Raw genomic sequence first — 20183 nt, 5'->3', positions numbered from 1 at the left:
TGGTGTCACCATGGGTGCTTCAGCCTTCCCCAGCATTTCCGTCAGTGTCAGTGCTTGGATCCCAGGCCATGGGATGGTGTTGCTTCCAGACCAAAGCTGGTCATGACATGTTTTATAATTATAGGCACATGACAACAGGAAAGCTATAGAATACATTGCCATTACCAGATGGTTCAATGTTTTGGGGAGAAGATGTTTGCAGAGAATTCTGCAGCAGCTTCCGCAAGTCTTACCCAGCAGGTAATATTTATGGAATGTTTACAAGATTTTCACATATGGCATTCTAAAGAGGTTTGTAACTTTTATACTCATCCGTCCAGTTTATTTATTTTACAAAAATCTCACTACAAAGGTCAGCTGTGTTCTGTCTGTCTCAACAACTCCAGGCCTAGAGAAAAATACTGAATGTAACCTCAGCATGAAGTAGTTATACAAGTGTGCTTTTAAACATGGTAGAGATGGGTTTGTGTCTTATTCTCATATATCTTAGGCTGCGTGTCTCTTGGCTTTACACACCATTTAAATGACTGTTTAGCACCTCTTTCACATTCAAATGATATATTTGTGTTCTTTTGTGTGGAAATGTCTGCATATTTTCAACACTGCTCAGTTCATGTGAAAGCAGACAGGAACAAACCAAGGAGACAAAGATTATGTCAAAAACGCTGAATAATACTGAAGTGATCATGATGCATCTGTTTTTCTTTTCAAAGTCTTCAGAATAAACCCTTCTTTCCATTTCCAGCTTTCAAGAAGTGGGAGGAAACTCATTTCCAACCCTTCCAGCCTTACACTCTGCTCTTGGTGTTGGGTTCCCATCTCCAAGCCTCCTCCTCTGCTCCAGCTGATTCAGTCATGGAGGCCAAACCCTATACCGACTTTCCTTCTTACCTGACAGCAAAACAATACCTTCTCTTTTCTTTACCACATCTTATCCATATAACTGAATAGATCTCATGCTAAGTAATGAATTGCAGGTGAAATTCAAGTAATGCAAATGCAGCTACTCTCATCTGGTCGTTTCATTTTGCAGGTGCAAAGCATGCTTGCACACGGGAAAGCCAAAGATCAACCTTTGTAGTCACTGTAGCTGGGAGCTATTAGCACCTCAAAGTTATATTTACTGTAGGTCTTGGTTTAACCCGGCAGGTAGCTAAAAAACACACAGCTGCTTGCTCAGTCTTTTCTCCCACCCAGTGGGTTGAGGTAGAGAATGTGGAAAAAAAAAGTCACATTTATGGGCTAGTGGGTTGAGCTAAAGACAATTTAATGGAACAGAAGCAGAAGGGATAATAACAGTAATAACAATAACAATGATATACAAAACAAATGATGCCCGATTCAACTGGTCACCACCCACCAACCAATGCCTAGCCAAGTGCAGACCCTGGCCAAATTTGCCCCTAGTTTATATATTGAGCATGACACCATATGGTGTGGAATATCCCTCTGGTCTGTTGGGGTTAGCTGTCCCAGTCTCCTCCCAGCTTCTTGTATCCCCAGCCTACTCGCTGGTCAGATGATGTGGGAAGCTGAAAAGTCCTTGACTTAGTGTAAGAACTGCTCAGCAACAACCAAAACATCACTGTTACCAATATTATTTTTATCTTAAATCCAAAATACAGAACTGTACAATCTACTAGGAAACTGTTATAGTCAAAACTGTAGAAGATCATCTATAACAATTATAAAAATTCAACCAGTTGTTTGAATAGTTGAATCTCTTATTCACAAAAGCAATATGATACAGGGCAACTATTATTTATGCAATGTCTGATTTGTGATATATGTGTATAATCAATTGCAAATTATGTGCTTTTCAAACATCTGCTGTAGTTTATTGTGAGTCTATTAGAGGATATCTAATATCCAGTAAGAAATGATGTGTAAGAAATCCATCACCTCTTTTCTGGCAGGAGTGCCATGTAATTCAAACAGAGGCTGTCTATCTTCTTTGTTATATCGACCTTCTGGATTTGAGGATCTGAGGCTTTGTGCTGAACCATCATGAAAATACATTCATGATGTTTTCATGTCTGCCATAATAAGCCTGGTTTTAGACCAAGAGGACAAAGCAGCTATATAGTATGTGAAAATTGGCACAGCTTTAAACAGGCATTAGTTCAAAGTCATGAAATAGTGCTCTTAGGAAAATAACAAAATCCATGTTTTCAAGTCCAAATCACAAAATTGTTGTTTTCATCAGCTGGTAATATCACAAGCACTATTTCTTTTGGGAATACTACCCAGGAGTATAGATTCCCTTTGCTCTTAGGAGTCTGATATACAAGCTTTAGAAGCAGGATGTCCGGTTGCTCATAGGATGTGGAGCGAGGTTTGTGATTTCTGGTCTTAATGTGAATTTTGTCAAATCAACACAGTTTACGAATTCCGTATTCTTCACTGGAGAAGAACACTTGAAACCACATTTCTGCTGCAAGGTATAAAAGCAGCTATTAAATATACCTGCTGTTACATGTTTATAGGTGTACTAGGAGGACTTGCCTTGGGCTAGACCTCAGCAGGTTAAATTGCCTCCACTTAAACTAATAGAGCCGTGTCAGTTTTCAACTTCGGTGGAGCTGGAGCAGCGGGACAGGGCAACATGTGCCAGGAAAGCTCTGTGAGAGAGACTTGAACATATTTTCCAATTGCAGATTTCAAATTGGTCTTTAAGAGCTGAGATTCTCCAGTCAGTAACATCTTTTCTTGTCCTGACAGCAGCACCTGAGTGCTGTCATGCCCTCTGCTACCAAAGTGTGAAGAGTTTTGCAAAATGCCAGAGAGGATTGCAGAGTGTAGATTTTTGGATTCCCTGTTGAGTAAGGTGTCTGTCATAGTCCTGTGCCCAGGACAGCTGCTTCATGGCTCCCTTGGGGCTCCTGGTCTCAGATCATGACAGAGTCTCATGGGAGTATTTTTCCTTTTTATTATCTTCTCAAACTGCAAAAAGTTCTCTGTGAGAATTTGACTTATGCAGAGACAGTGGGATCAGGACTGCAGCTTACTCTGTTATACATAATTAACCTTGGGAATTCATTTCCACAACACAGAACTAGGCCAAGTATATAGGTAGCTTTACAAAGGAAAATTAAGGATTTGCAATGAAGACATGGAATATCCACAATTACATTTCATATGATACAAAATAATTAAGGGATATAAGCCATAATTGTTCATGGCAAAATCCAAGTTCTAACAGATGGGGATACGATGAAATTTACCCATGGGAAACTGATTTTGTAATTGTAGAGGTGGGTGTTTTCCATTTACTTCTGTATTTATTTTAGATGTATGTTTATATTTGTATAAACATTAAGGAAAAGAATCGTTTTATAACCTCTGGGTATTTTTACCATTTCTATAAAATACAGAAGTAATTGCTGCATACTTCTTAAAGAATAAAAGGAAAAAAAATTAAAACTCTTGTTTTTCCCCACCCACACATTTCTCTTCGCTTCATATATCCCAGCCCTCAGATTGCCCCTCCCTTTGCAAAAGCCTGGGAAAAGATTCACAAGCACATGTGAAAAATGATAGTTTCACATGGCTGTAGTAGGTTCACATCCTTATTATGTAAATGAGTGGTTTTGGTTTGGGCGTCTCTTTTGTGGTTTTTGTGCAGATGGTTAAATACTTAAAGACAGTGGGCCAAATAGTTCCTACTGGAATTTCACTGGCTTTGGCCAAACTACACCAGGAATCGAAATAGGCCATGGAACCAAAATCTACTTTTGCATATAATGAAACAGCAGCCAAATGGGTAATAGGATTGCTGCACAGTAGCAGAAAGGAAGAAGCAGCCATGAAGAGATTTTCCTTTGTCTGTTCAGTAATTAATGAAGTACCTGGTGAAAAGGAGATATGAGAAACCTCGCCTTGCTCCTGGGATCTGCACTTCCTCCAGCCAGGTAAGCACAGAGCTGTGTGTGCTGGAGACTGATTAATTAGCCCAGGCCAGTTGTAAAATCTTTAGGAAACAAGTGGTGTCTGTTTTCTTCTGCACAGGATGCCAAGAGATGTATTTAAAGTGTGAGAGTCAAAGGTCAGTTTGACATCACATACTGCAAGAAAGAGCCCTCGCTTAGATCCCTGTTTTGTGTTAGAAATACTGTCTGCGAGCCGTGAAGCTGTTGTACTTGATAAGAGAAGGAGTAGGATTAATCTGCAGCAAGGAAAATTTAGGTTCAATATTATGAAAAATGTTGTAACTGTGAGATCACTTAAGCAAAGTAGCAGGCTGTCAGGGGAGACAGTCAAGGCTGGAAGTGACACTTTTCTATCAGCGCTGGTTGGGAGAATAATTAATAAGCATTTCCCCGTGAAGGGGGAGTGGCACCCGGCTCCCCGAGAGGCCTCTGCCAAACCAAAGGAGCCGATGGATCTCACAGACACACTGGGAGCTAATGCCTATGTACAGATAAAAATAAAGCTCTCTGAAAGGACTTTTCCAGCCTCTTCTCAGCTTGTGTTATATATTATAAATGTAAATTGAATGCAAATACTTTGAGCTGTTCGCCACAAAGCAGTTTACAATCTCCTGCACTAGATCTGACCCACTGGAAATTTAAGGGCCCATAGTAATGGTTCATATAATTCTTTAGAAGCTAATTGGGTTACAACAGCAAAAAGGTCTGCTCCAGTCTCTATGATTTCTCATGCCCATTTCTTATTCATTTTCACAAATTTCTTGTTATAGTTTAATATTTCTAAGTTTTCAAGCATTAACAAAGTTAACGAAGGTGTTAACATTACATTCAGTGAGAAAATGCATAAGCTAGATGCATGGCTCAGGTTCTAAATATTCTGCTAAGGTTTTTATCTTCAAATTGTTCGGGCTTATCTACTTGCACTGAACCAGTGATAATAAGGTATCTTTCTTTCTGTCTTTGCTCTGAAAAGACAAAATTTGTCATTTCCTAGCATTATATCCAAGGGCAGCAAATTGCAAAACAAATGCATTACCTCTACATTATTTTGGGGATGCAGTGAGTGTTAAATTAATTTTCAAAATCAGATTACAGGGGGTTAAATCTCAGTCCCTAATTTGTGCCAACAAAATTGGCAAATCATCTTAACAAAGGGCCAAAGAATTATTGCCTTGATAATAACAGAAAATTTGACCTTGGCAGTTTTATAGATTGGCCTGTGCCTAAAAACCTTTAGTAAAGGTTGTTCTCCACTATCTCCAGTGGAGTGGTGCTTCATAAAAGCAAACATTAATTTTGTCCACCAACTGGGATTTTGGCAAAGTAAAACAAGGCATAGGCAACATAGTATTTAATCCACAGTTTTCCGTCTACTGCACCCTACAGAGCCACAACCCAGGGAACCAGAAGAAAGAGATCAAAAGGCTTTAAAAATGTCAGGCAACAGGATCTCATTTAAATTATTAGGTGAGATGCCCTCTTGGTTTTGACAATAACAAAACATGTCACATAGGCTGTTTTCTTCTCTCCCTTTGTGCTGATTTTGACAGGCTGGTGCAAATTATCTGTAGAAATTGTATTTCTACTCTCCAGCATCACTTTGGACATCATTTGAAAATGTGTTTTTGTAAAACAATATAATATTCAAAGGTATTTGAATCATGTAGAAGCTGCAGGATTTGTAACAGATTCTTAACCAGCATTGACTGAAATAAAAAATTTGACCAAAAAAACCAGAAACCTGCCTTAGGTGAAGCTGATAAGTACTTGAGGAATATAAGAAGGCTTATCTCTAATTCTGTTAAATGATTCAGCTTTAAGAATTGTGCATTTCTAATTCACATACATATGCTAAAAGGGGGGGTTTTTTGAGTTTCCAACAATTGAAATTGATACAATCATATAAGAAGAGGGTTTTTTTCCTTGTTATTTGTATGGCTTTATTGCAGAAAGATAGATACAGTTTCAACCTGATGTCATACTGTGGAACGTTCAAATCTTTCTCCCAAGCTCTGTGTGCAACTTCTATGCTGCTAAATCCTTGTGCATGAGTAGTCTCACTGACGTCAGCAAAAGCAGGGCTGTGCAGTCTAATTCTTAAAATACATCGTGTACATATAAATTCTTCCTGCTGTCGTTTTTATCTCAAGTTTTGTACAGTGAAGCATATGGCCTGAATATGAGACTGGCTGAATATTAAACTTCTCTAGCTTACTGATTAATTCATGTTTCTAAATCATATGAATAGGGGATAGTACTGATTTAATAGAACACCAATCAGTCAAGACTTATGTGCTTAAAATGAAAGAAATACAAATACAAGGTCATCAATATACACATGATTAACGATCACACTTAAAAGCAGTTTTCACCATGCCTCCTAATCATGGATTTGTGTTTCTGTGCGTCTGTGTGTATGAAGGGTGGGCCGAAATAAGGGAAAAGGAGGTCTCAGCACCATTCTGTGTTTCTTACTTTTGTCAATGCTTTGGGATTCTTTTACAGAATAACACAGATATTGCAGATAAGGAAAACAGAATGGGCTAATTTTAGGATTCAATTCATATGAAACCATTTTCACTTACCGTATAGCAATTCCCTGATTTTCTTCTCACAGATATGTTTGGTAAATGCAGATGGTCAGGAAACTGCAAAATTGAAGTAAGCAAGACTCACATCCCTAAGGATTAAAAGCATCAGGAGACAAAATGCATGTTGGAGAGGGGCAAACTTAAGTTCTGGGTGTAAAGGGCACTGGTCATACTGAATGAAAGGCATTTCACATTCAGAATGCCTTGCCATAGTGAAGTGTTTGCTAATGTGCTTGCTTCCTCTCATGTTGCCCCAGGTATCTAAGGCAATTCCTACATGGCAAACGGAGGGAGAGTAATTTATAACGTGACAGACTCATGCTAAGGCTGGCAGGGAATATCGTTAACCTCACAAGTCTTGATGTGACTGAAGAGGCTCGAGATCTGTATGGGAGACAAGTCTGAAAATTAACAGCCTCGTTAATCAAATCACAGTGTTTTGGCAACTTCATGGTGTGTATGCAATCTATCCTGTGTACAATTTAGCTAAGACTTTTATGCAACGAGATTTTTTTTGCAATAACTCTATGTGAAAAGACTCCACAGCACAATTACTGGATTTAGCCACCAGCACGCTTGTAACAAACATGGGTAGAGCACTCCCCAAATCTTTGTTCGCGAAGCCTAGCCATGATGATGATGATGATGATTGTTAAAGAGTGAAAAAGCGTAGTAAGCTGAGACTCAAATAGAAAATCCTTCCAGGATTATGAAGGAGGTAGCACATCTCCTTGTTTCTGTTTGATTTTACTGATTTAAGTATAATCACCATCATCACTTATTTAGAAAGCCTGGGGGAAAGATGGCCAGCTTCTCACACCTGAGCTCAGGTACAGGAAATACTCCTCTTCAAAGAATTTCTTATTTGAATCCAATATGTTGCCCAACATGTTTAGTCAAAAGTGAAACGAGTGTGGATAACCTGTGGGGCACCCAGCCACCACACACCACAATATGCCCCTCAGGTTACCACTTCTCCAAAGCAACAGGTCACTCAGGGTAATTGAAAGTAATTCTGAGTCTCACAGATGTTAAACAATCATTTTCTGCTTAAATATAGGCTGTGCCCCAAATCCTTTGTTTTTCAGGCTCGTTATAAGTACACAGGCTCCTTATAAGTACGTATCTTAAGGAGCTTAGGGATACATGGTTGCCTCTTCCACACCTGGGGATTTATGCAAAAGGCTTATTAATACTTTTGAGTAGTAATTGTATAAATCCCTACACATCTAGGCAAGGCTACATCAATGAGTGTATCTGGGTTATAAAGAAATGTTATTGCTTGTTATAATGTGCTTAGTAGAACAAGGCTTCATGTAGTGACAAGACTAGCCAAATGCTGTATTTCACTATGAACGTTTTGAAATGGAGGCTCACAAAAAATACATAGTATTTTAGGTCTCTTTGTCTTTCTTTCTCATTGTCCCTCTTCAAAGGTGAAAATTTGAAATCAAAGCCAAAAAGGGTTAGAAGCAAGAATTCAGAACTGTCAACTAAATATATCTTAAACATGTATTGAATCACAAAATTAATGATGGTGTCACTAGTACTGTAACCATTTCAGTTCATCCACTGCCTTCAAACTCTTTCAGGGCAATATCAATATCTGATTTGACAGTCTGGAAAGCTGAGGCACAGAAAAGTTAACTGACACTTGGCTTCACTGAATAGTGATGGCAGAGGAACAGAGCCTGTGCTTTCAGCCTCCTATCTAGTCTCTGCCCACTTTTTCCTGTCAACTCCTATATCCCTAAATGACCTAAGACCCATCCTACTGAGGGCCATCTAGGCCCACGTTTGCATCATGAAATCTCAACTCTCTCTCTAATCTCACAGCTTTATGGCCCTGTTAACTACTGTGTGAACAGTACAGAGCTGTAACAAAACAGAAAGTACAGAGCTGACTGAATGGGCAACCCCTGGGCAGCCCAATTCCTTTCCAATGCTGCCTTCCCTGCCAGTGGCTCTCACGAAAGCAGAATAACTCACAGCTTCCAACCTGCCTCAGGTTGGACATTTGCATCTGCAAATGTCACAAACGTGACTGCAGTATCCATAGTGGTGCCAAATTCTTACCCAGCTAGTGGCAAAGCTGTGGTGGCATAGGATTTATTGTTCCTAGTGGGAATATTCAGCACTGAGCAGACTGTATGACATTATTAGTACCTCAGCCAGTTAATAAAAATAGTTCAGACATGTGTCCCTGTGTTGTAATCACATCTCCAAATGCAAGAATAGCGATTTTTGGTGGAGTTTATCGCTGCTCTGAGCAGCACCATTAACAAGCAATACCCTGATTTTCCCAGAGCACAATGCTGCATAGAAACCTTACTCACGTTCTTTCCAGCTGATATATCCTTTTGTTGCTGGCATGAGACGTGTTTCCATGATCCTTATCCCTGTGGGGAAAAAAGAGGCAATCCTTCATCAGTTCCTCTATTATCCCTCGCTAGTTCTGATTTTTGTGAATTCCCAGGTGAAATTTTTACAGGGGGAAGGGGCTAAGGTTTGAAATACTTCTCAAAGTTGTCTAGCTGGAGTGGTTCCTTTATTAGGCATGCAGCAAGCATGCAAGGACAGAGGGCACTTCGTGGTAACTCTTTGAGAAGAAATGTTCAGTAATTGAGGAAAAGCTGAAATATGGGATGTTATATGCCAAATATGAGACAATTCAATTCAGTGGAGCTGTTTCAGGAATCTGTTCATCACAACGTGCTAGTACAGTGAGTCAGACAGGATTGTGCCTCTCCAACGGTCTGTTAGACTCCTAACATCCCTTTGTTCAGAGAGAGAGAAATAGGGACTGGTTTTACAGCACCCGTGAGACTAAATTCAGGTTAAAGCTAATGAGGAATGTGTATGTTTAATTTGTTAAAGGGTTTTTCTGCATGTTTCAGGAAAGAGGAGGGGGTTATTACCATTTCTCCCCTGTAATAAAAAGCAGGATCCTGTATCTTGGAAATGTTTACAGTCTAACAAAATGAGGTTATGTTACGTTATAAAATTTAAAAGGGGGACTACGCACTGACACCTAGGCTCAACAGCAGGGAACCCATGAGCTGTTCAGATAGGAATTTTTGTATTTTAAAATTATGAAAATAATATTTCAGTTTGAGAAAAACAAGTACTTGTGTCACAAAGTTTGAAATACTTCCAACTACAAACCCTCCCCCTGCCAGGTACCAGCAGCTTTATTCAGAATAGTGGCTGAACACAATGCATGTAGCACCTGGCTCAAAGCTGGATAGGTTTTTGCTTATTTGGGTATTTTAGCACTGAGAGAGCAAACCTGCAGGTTTGCCTTTCATTACCACACTACAAGGTGACAGTGTGTGGCAGTACTGCTGGTGCAGGACAGCTCCGGAAATGCACCATGAGCCCTTGCAGGGCAGCACCCTGGGAGCTGTACCACAGTTTGGACACAGCACAGGGAGGGTTAGCAACAGAAGGACAGAGGCTGTGCTGCCAAAAGGAGACCCCGAGTTCTTCTGTACAAGTCAGACATCTCTGTGAGCCAGCTCAGGAGGCTCTAAGTGAGGAAAGGGATGGGGCGTTATCTCATTTCCTTCCCAGACTTCCTACTACTGTTTTGGGCAATTTATACCTTTAAGAATGCATAAGGCAAACAAACCTTGTTCTCCCTAGTGTGTGAAAGCCTGTCTTTTGCATTATTAAACCATAAAGGAAAGCATGGCGTTATCTCACTCAGATTCTCTGCACGTACAAGAGAATCCGGCCCAAATACATTTCACAGCTTGTCTGTCTGAGTTAGTGTGCTGCTTGCCATGAGTGAAGGAGAGGAAAGAATCAATGCTTAATACCACAGAGTCTTATACAGACTGCTCTTGTATGCTTATCACTAGTAACTAGACAAACAAAAGTAAAAGCATTTCTAGATACCTACTGAAAGTGTAAACTAAACAAAAGCCATCAATTCAGGATTTTATCCATTTAATTGCAGAGTAAATGCTTTTGTCAACTGTATAATGGTTTATTGCCTTTCAAGGCTTATTTATTGTAATTGATTAAAGAAGGCTTAGAACACCACTCTCTTATGGATTACAAAAGGAAAGAATTGCAACACCATTTATGGTTGCAGTTCATTGAGTTACTTACAGGTACCCTTGATCTATCAGGTAATATAGTATTATAGCTCCATTTCACACTGTCCATTTCCCTAAGTAGAAAGGAGGGACAGAAGTCTGACCCATGAAATGCAGATGACAAATCAACATCATTATCCCATACTTTCTTGGACCCAGTGACAGCTGTTTCCCGAAGACTGTCTTTTTTTAGATCACAGCTGTCGAAGCAGCCTATACAAGGATGGGAGAGTGGTTCTAGGAGAACATTACTGCTGACCTCAAAAGCAGCAATTTCTGTGTGAGTGTGTTACTCCCGACTTGGGTTTTGCACTGCCCTGATTTCAAAGACAGGGGTCATCTCACAGCCACACAGCTCCAAACAAGGCTTAGCCTCCACTGGGTATAGGTCCAAATGCTCAGCAGATTTAAGAGAGGGTATGTCTCAAGAAGTTGCGCTGATGAGGGAGGAAAAGGAAGTGGAAAGAAGACAAACTCGGTCCCATTTAATGAATACTTCCTTGACATTTGTGCAACTCCCGCTGGGGATTTGAGCTGGCACGCATGTATGCAGTATGGTCCCAATTACTGAAGCCATGAGCTGTCTATATCTTTGTGTTGTGTGGACGTCCATTACCCTGCTTGCCTTCACAAGTAAGTACTAAGTACCAAAAGAAAACAATGCAAAATTTTTTAGTAGACACTTGTGAGTTCTGGTAGGTTTTCCACTTAATTTTCCATTTTAAATTAGCATAGGGCAATGCACCTCAGATGCAATGCCACTAAACTCTGTAAATTTGTACCAGAGATGATGCTGATCTGCTGTGCACATTTTCCTTCCTGTAAGTCATTATCACATGCCTCTCTTTCTAAGAAAGACATTTTTATGAGAGGTGGATCACTGGGGTGAGTTTTTTGCATGGCTGGTTTGCCCCATGTTCAAGCTGTAACAATGCAGTTTCACTGGGCGCTGGGTCACATGGCTGACCTCAGCTAACAAGCTGTTCCTGTTTTTAGGCTACTGGGAATGTTTATTGGCCACTGTTTTCCTCCTTTCTAAACACATAGTTATTTCTCAAGACCCTTATAAATCATAAGGTCAAAAACCCCATAAAAACTGTGACATTCTCTGTGATATAGGATACAAATGAGCTAAACTCAGGCTTAGCAGCTTTAAACATCTATGATATATTTTGTCATAATATAAATACATTCATTTAAGTTATATATACTTTTTAGTTCAAGGATACACACAATAAAATGGCAATAAAGTTGCTCAATGGGACAAACTTTTATGTACTGATATTTCAAACTGGTGCACTTTAACTGTGAGCTCTATTACAAAAGCAATGTACTGTAGTTCTGTATGAAACTGAGTTTAAGGGAAATAGTGATCTGTTTAACTATTAAGTAATCATGTACTTTATAAGAAAATGATGCTGAGGGTAATATTGAATTTTCTAGTGTGGATTTCAAAAGCAGATCTCAGGGAGTGCTGTGTACTCATGTGTTGGATTGACACACTGATGTGTGTCAAACCCAACTTACACCTATAAGAAGATGCGTAAGTTATCAATAGGAGTTTTATTTATAATGTCTCTACTGAAATTAGACAACAAATTAATAGATAAGAGTTAGCAGCAATTACTGTAGTTAAATTTGCATAAAGATTTCCACTCTGCCTCCCAGTTCTCGTATTCTTTAGTGGTTTTGAAATGCACATCTTCCAGGCTGAAAGTTTCCCAGGCTTCCTCTCTGCTTGAGAATGAACTTTGAAAAGAAACATCTGAAATTACTCAGGTCTTTTTCTGTATAGAGACTATAAAAAATATACACACAGAAACACACAAGTACGTGCATGCACACATCCCAGTTCCAAAAGAAAGGAAACCATGGGACTTTTTCAGGCAGCTTTTCAGCCACACTTACTAATATAAGAAGGCTGGAATTTGAAAGCACCGTCCTTGAGTAAATGTTCCTTGCACTGCTCTTAGGAAATATCGTTTAGATTTCACAAAGCCAGGGCTCCTTTAGAGTTGCCAACTATAAGGATTACTCATGCTGCTTAAGGGTTGTTTAAGTGGCAGTGTACACAACCAAATGATTTTGTGCTGAGATAACAGCAGACATGCAGACGTGGTAAGTGGGCTGATCTCTGAACTACAAATGTTTCTTATTCAGCCTTGTGTGCCTCCTGTACCAGAGAGCAGTCTTAGATGCTGTGGCCAATCACCTTGTCTTTGCAAGTTTGTAATATATGAAAGAAGTAAGGAGAGATGGTTTTCATCTGTAAGTGCTAAAAACAGTCTGCCAAAGGTCTTCTCAGCATTATGAGAATATTTACCTAATAATGCCACATATTTCATAATGCCACATATTTCACACACTTTAGGACTCTGTTTTCAATAGAAAAAAAGCCTTGAAAGTTTTGATCTCCCTTATGTAATTTAAACTCTTTTTTCCTTGGTGATAGCTTAAGAGAGTCTGCCTCGCCTTCCCTCACTAAAAATCCAAGGGAAAAGCTCTAATACATGTACAGAATGAAACACTGACAAGTCAGAAGTTTCAAAACCAAAGCTGTATTTTTTCCAGTAACTCCACTTGTTTGTACACATATCTAGTCATGTGGCTATATACGGGTTTGAGATACATTCTCAGCAAAAAATCAATCCACTTATTTACATGTGTCACATTTTCAGGCGAGGAAGACTCATAGCAGTCATTTATATCAGTACAGACTAGGTATGTGAAGACATTAATCCCACAGTGGATTTTTCACTTGGCCAAAGGTCTGCCCAAAGGCCATGTGATGCAGAAGTCACAACAAAGAGAACAACACTGAGAAATATTGAGTTCCAAGTGCCTAACACTGCATCCTCAATATTCTCTTAAATAGTTCCTAATTGGAAATAAATGAAAATGCCCATCATTTTACTGCATTTACAGAGCTTCAGGACATATTTGCTATGGAAGAAAACTGCCATAACTTCTGTTCTAGAGCTGATATGTATGTCTGCAATTTCCTTTTTCCTTTAGCCTCTTTTAGTTTCATTAATTATAGGTATTGGTCAGAGAGGTTGTAGACAGCCCACAAGGGACAAATATCTAAGTTTTTAAAGTGTGGAACTTATTTTATGTTCTGAACTTTCACAGTTTCTGTGGAAAGCTAACATCTACCCAATACTTTTAAAAGTCAAGTTCCTAAGGTTATGATTAATATACTACATAGATCCCAACAGGGTAATTACAAATTAATCACCAGTTCAAAACTCCCAAATGGAGTACTAGAAGGTTGCCATCACTTTAAAGCATTCCTTTTCTACTTTCATGGGAAGAAAAAGAAATCACAACCGATTCTGAACCTCATTCGATACAACTCTTTCTCTGTTCTTTAGGCCTTCGAGGAAGCAAAACTGACACTTCTATAACTTACCAATTAGGCAGGCTTTTTAGTGAATGCTAACAGCACTAATCCAACCACAAATCATTAAACTAGTTAGACACTTGAAAAAAATATTTAATGGATATAGAGGTATACAGCAGTGAGAATGTGTATATATGCATGAGTCTCTGTATGGAAGTAATTTAGTCTAGTTCTCCTACAGAAATCACACAAACCTATTTGTGATTCTGTGTGAGACTTTGCAGCCCCTTCTTTCAGTCATTCTATGGCTCAGGAAAACTTCCAAGTTTCAAGCCTCTGTTAAGAAGCTTTGTTTGAAACCCACAGAAGCCGCTAGGAATCTTTCCATTATTTCAGGAGGAGCTCTTATATTTAAAACACAGTATCTGGCTATTGAGGCTTTCTTCTTTGCTGTTTGCAAAATTTCTGTAAGACTGATGGCACTCAGTCTCTCTCTTCTGTCTCCACATACGTAAAATGAGAATGACAACTTTACCTCAGAGGAATGTTTCAAAGCTTCGCTTATAAACAGATTGGCATACTTGGATGAAGTTGCTCAACTAACGAGAAGTTTTCTGATTGATGGGCATCTCTTGGGAGGTCATAGAAACAAAAACAAAGCCATATAGTCTAGTTTTTGGACATGTTTTTTTTTGGCTTGCAAGAGCCTACTCTTATGCAGGACGGCTGCTTGTGTCATCTTTTTTCCTCTCTTATCACCTAGAATATCATTCCAAATCTAACCTTGCCAAATGAGTGGCTAAATACCAAATTAAGCCAAAGCATAACCCTCACACCTGAAATGTCCACGTGGAAGAACCTGAGGTACAGTGAGTAATAAGAAAATTAGTTTTTTTAAAACGTAATTTTTTCCAATGAGACAGCTAAGCTGTCTCAATGTAGATAAAGTAACTACCGAACAACCAGTAAAAATTAGACTGCATTTCATTTTGTGAAGAACACTGGAAAGTTGGCAAGAGGTAAGATTTTGCAGTGAAATAGGGAAGTGAACAAGTTGTAAATGACTCTAATATCTTCCAGATGGCATATTTTACTTCGGAACTGAGTTTAGAGTAATTAGAGGCATGTGAATTTCCTATAAATACTAAACTTCACCAGTTTGACACTAGAAAGCTCCTTCGTCTCTGAAGTCTTTAAACTGCTAAGTGTTTCTTTTTCCCCCACTTAAAGTGGAAGTCAAGCATTTGTAAATTTGTCTTATTTGACAGACAGAAACCTTTTCCATGAAAAGATAGCATTTTTCTATGCCAGAAAGTTATGAACTGAAGTTCCTCACTGAAGAGGTTTAAAATTGAATGTTTCTTCCCAGAAGAGATTTTCTTTTTTATATACTGGGATCATTATATTATAATTTATTACAGTATGTGGCAAGCAGTGAAATCAGTGGAATTTGCCCTAACTTCAAGATCAAATCTTTTCATTGATAAAATGCTTTTTGCAGAGAGAAGTGCTGAAGACCTTAGCAGATGAATTTTGCTTTTTCTTCCCCTAGGACATTGCAATACTAAAATGACAAAACCTGATCCATAACCTCTGATTCTTCTTCATTTTCTGCATGACATTGTTTCATACATTCCAAAAGTGAATGCTGGTGTTCTCATTTCTGTTGAAGTATTTTCCAGGTTTTATTCGGTATAAATAGAATAGAACTAAGTAAATATTCTGTCACCACTTGCACCCTCTTTAGCCATATATCAGTGTAAACTGACTTAGATCCATTGACATAAAGGGGCTAATCTCATTTGCAGCAGCTGAATATCTGTCTACTGTTCTCAGTGGAGCTGTATAGATAAAAGGGCAGATACAATCTTGCTCATTTAGTTCAGATCTTCAGTTCTGCCAGTTCCAGGTATTCAAAAGGCATGAGCCAAACAACCAGGAGCTTGTGATAATACGAAGAATAATCATATTTTAAAATAGGAATTATTATTTTTATTTCTTTTATTTCTTCTTCTGGGCTTTGAAATTTTAGTGGTTAAGGTATGTTGCATTTCAGACTCCTTTCTTCAGCAGAGAATTAAAAGCTTAATTTCAAAATGAAAGGGCAAATCCCTATGCATCCAATGATTCCAGAAACCAATGTAATAACAAAACTGTTGCTAACATTAGCTGGAATCAAACTGTTACAGTGGGTAACTGTAGACCTTCATCAATGTCTTTGTTACATCTTTTCTCTTTTTCACTACAGCATTGTCTTGTATTAAAATAGACCCTCAGTAGTTCATTCTTAATGGAGACCCACTGTCAGTTAATGGCATTAGTAAATTACTGAACAGTGGCCAAATCCCAATGGCCTTATTCCCAGAAATCTTTTAGGTTGACAGGACCTTTGTATGACTAACTTCAGTGAATTTTGGCCCTGGGTGAAGACCATAAAAACACCAGCTCACAAAAGACCAATGGAAACAAAGGCCCCCCAATCTGACAGTAAATGACAAATCATTAATTGATTGCAAATTGTGTATTTAAATTTAGAGCAATTTAGAGAACCATAGGATTTAGATGATATGTTCTCTCCCTCAGGAGGTTTCATCCCCACCATGAGTCCAGTACAAGCAAAACCAGTTTAAAAGTCTCCTGACATGGGCACTGGCTCCCAGCTCCCCTTTCTCACAGAATTTACAATGCCTGGCTGATCCTGATTCAACTGTATGTGTGTCCATATGTGGATTTGAGGAAAAAAGGGAGAAAGGGAGAAAAGGGGAGGGGGGTGGGGGGGAGTAGAGAGAGAAAGAGAGAGATCGAGAGATGAAAGAAAGAAAGAATGGAAAGAACAGAAGAAAGGAAGGAAGAAAGAGAGAGTGAGAGAGAGATGAAAGGAAAAAGGAAGAGAGAAAGAAAGAAAGAAAAGCAAGCAAGAAAGAAAGAAAAGCAAGAAAGAGAGAAAGAAAGAAAGGTCACTTCACTCATCCTGTTAAAAACACGCCCACACCAACAATTGACTTGGCAGGATGGAAAAAAGAATCTCCGTTGGGAAGACTCCATTGAGTGATGGCAGCAAGCAGCCAGGCAGGAATGCACCATGCAGGACCCCATGGCACACTGGAAAGGGGCTAGGAAAGGAAAAAAAACCTTCAGTTCCCATGCCACCTGGTGATCAGAGAGTACCTGTGCCCTGCTTAGACTTGTTATGGACAGAGCAGTCACTCAGGATCCTCCAAGAGCCACATGCTGCTTTCACCTCCATCAAGGTGTGTTTTGAGGCCCATGTGCAAGCAGTTATATCCCCTTGGTGCAGATACTTGCAGTGACAGTCCCTACAGGGAGGGCTGTAGAATGTAGCTGCATGGAATGGGGCAGCCTCTCAATGCCCATTAGATGGGTCACCTTCCAGGAGGCCCTGGAAAGCAGTCAGGCTCTATAGAGGAGGCTCAGATGGAGAGAAACCCAACAGATGCTGAGGTTCCAGGCACAAAATCAGCCTGTCTGGGGTTGTGCTTAATTTTTTATTTTTAACAGCATGTACTTCTTTTTCTTGTTGCTAATAAACTGGGATTAAGGTTGGTATCCCTCAAGTGCCTGTAGCTCTTAAGCTTTTAGCTCTGGGATACAGATTGCCTTATGCCACAAGCACTGCAGTAAATCCCACACCTCCAGCCCTCAGTAACTAATGGGGCACAAAGCCACAGTGCAGAACAACTTGAAGCTCTTTATTTAGATTTCCTTTGCAATGCCTTCTGTTCAGCTAAAATGGAGCCCTGAGAGGAATAAAAAAAAAAATTCCTTATAAAATAAAAGCAAAAGAAAGATACATACTAAGAAGAAAATTCTCAGAACCAAAGATAGTCCCAGAATTAACCGGGGTGGATAATTTGTGTCAGGGAGGAATTTAGAAGCTTGGTGGATATGGAATCAGAGTGATAAAAGAAACAGACTTGGAAACTTTTTTTATTCTAACAGGTGAATAGCCAAAGTACTCATAATGACCCTATAGATCATAGTAGGCTGCAGAAAAATATGGCATACTCAGATGTAAATTATAGTTGTATATGCTTCACTGATTACTTCATAAAGTTAAATGGCAGATATTTAGATTTCAGATGAGTTCTGCCTATTTCTTGGGAAGGAATTTTTTTAGGCAAAAGGCATAAGATATCACTGCCCTAGTAATAGGAAAATGTGCAGAAGCAGAACATAGCTTGACGGGGCGGCTGGCATCAGCAGCAGGTGGGCTTTCCGACATTTTCCCTTCACTTTCTGCAGTACAATGTGCTATGGTTCACTTCACAGGTCGTCAGCATGTTGAAAACTGAGCCCTGACATAAGCACTGTTATCACCTACTAGAAACTGGAACTAGAAGATTCACCAAAATCTATATCTGCAACTGTTCATATTTTTCATTGCTCAGTGCTCACTTTATAGGTATTGCTTGGCCTTTTCCTCGAAAGCATAACTTGCGCTGTCCCAAAAAAAACATTTTTGCCATTCCCTAAAGAATTTGTAAAGGAATTCTAAATTCCCTCATTTTTCCACTGGGAATCTGTCCCAGATATTGTTTTGCTGAACCACAAAATTAGGACCAACTAGTAACGGTATGTTCAGGCACCAGCTGGGAGGAGCGGGAAGTGTGTGAGCTGTTGCACTACAGTGTCCCATCTGAAAGCCACCCACTGGCCTTGCACACCACAGAGGCTGCAAACAGAAGTGGAATATCTGGAATGACCCAGACAAGCAAAAAGGGAATAGTTTTGGCATCGTGGCATAGAGACTTCATGAATGTATCCGCTAATTGTCCCCTCTTCTGGGCAGGCATCTCCTGTTTACATACACGAACGTATGCTCTACTCTTTCACCTGAAATTACGCTTCATGGTTAGTGCCATGTTTATATTTACATGTCTGTGCCATAAGCCCCAAAGGACTAAAAAATTACAAGAAATATTTGCCACGCCATTGACAGCAGTAACTGAGTGAAGAATTGCCAAATGGGAAATCCAAATTTGCAAACTCCATTTTCTGGGCTGTTTGCCGAGTCTGTCTGGGCGCTGCAGAGGTGACGCATTCAGTCTTCTCGCAAAGGTGCCAATGTGCCAACTGCATCCCTGGCACAGCATCTTCCGACAAACTTATGAAGAAGAACTGCTACCAAGTCCAGAGCGAGATGCAAGCTGCTTTCTGAGCTTACTTGGCAGCAACTCCATTTCCAAGTTGTGACTGTACTTTCTCCTTTTTACCAGACCAGTTGTTTGTGATATGCTATGGTCTCTGGTAGGATTTTTGAAAAGTGCAAAAATGACAGCGGGACATTGGTTTCCAAGTATAAACTAGTAAAATCCAGAGTAATTTCATTTCCCTAAGAAAAAAATAATATAGATACTCATTTGCTGCAACCCAGATATCATATGTTGCCACCAGTGTGGAAGAATCAAAATGCATGTGCTAGCTGCCAAGTGAAAAACATGATCCTTGTAACATAAAGGTCGTAGGGTTCATCTTTAAAGCTTCCTCTTTTCAAATTGTACTTCTTACCTATTGTCTCACAACTAAATTTCTTTTCTATCTGTCAGTAATTTTTCAAACCAAAAGAAAAAAATTGAAAAAATCCTCAATCTTGCACAGGGTTATACGACCTATAACTTGCAAAATCCATTAGAAGACAGCCTTTTAGTAACCAAATTATGTCATTTACAAATGCACAGCAGCCAGAAAGAGCACCATAAATTACAATTCTGTCACTATAAGGGACAATGGAAAGTGTGGGCAGGCTATTGCTATAAAGGAAGAAACCTAGGAGAGTGATAGAATTTCATTTGAATGGGTTTTTTTGCCTAATTTCCTTCATATAATAGCAAAATTGGTACTTACAGGTTAGTTATTTTTTGGCTGTATATGGAAGACTTATTAAGACTATCTAAGATTGTTTATTTTTAAAGTGTAGAAGAATAAAAACACTGAATTCAAGCCTTTGGAATTTTTTGTCTTCTTTATACATGAAGGAAAAAAGAATGTAAAATTTGCTTAGCACCTTTTAATACCATTTGAAAATTTATCTACTGTTGAAGCTTGAGCAATGAATGGTGCCTAGGAAACTGGTGCAATAATGTCATCATGGGGAGAAGAGTAAAGACTGTCACTCAGATGCTATGGGTTTATGCAGTTACTCTTTAACAAGGAGTTAATTGTTTGGAGAAAGTTTGTCTTGTTTAAAATTCTCAAC

At 39.2% G+C, this 20183-nt stretch overlaps 1 protein-coding gene across 6 annotated transcripts in view; it reads left to right on the top strand.

The window, feature by feature from the left end:
• The window catches only part of NRP1 (neuropilin 1), a 113303-nt gene that overhangs the window by 24652 nt on the left and 68468 nt on the right, over positions 1-20183 (top strand). Inside the window, exon 2 of one of the 6 annotated variants that reach the window (XM_027686833.1) lies at positions 3834-3911. The exons of the other annotated variants lie outside the window; for them this stretch is intronic. Within the exon in view, the coding sequence (XP_027542634.1) occupies positions 3865-3911 (47 nt within the window). The 5' untranslated portion in view covers positions 3834-3864. The remainder of the gene's footprint in view (positions 1-3833; positions 3912-20183) is intronic. 6 annotated transcript variants of the gene reach the window in all.

The sequence above is a fragment of the Neopelma chrysocephalum genome, unplaced genomic scaffold (genome assembly GCF_003984885.1).
Source record: "Neopelma chrysocephalum unplaced genomic scaffold, ASM398488v2 Primary Assembly neopelma1_72, whole genome shotgun sequence".
Lineage (NCBI taxonomy): Eukaryota > Metazoa > Chordata > Aves > Passeriformes > Pipridae > Neopelma > Neopelma chrysocephalum.
This window is presented reverse-complemented; position numbering and strand designations above follow the sequence as displayed.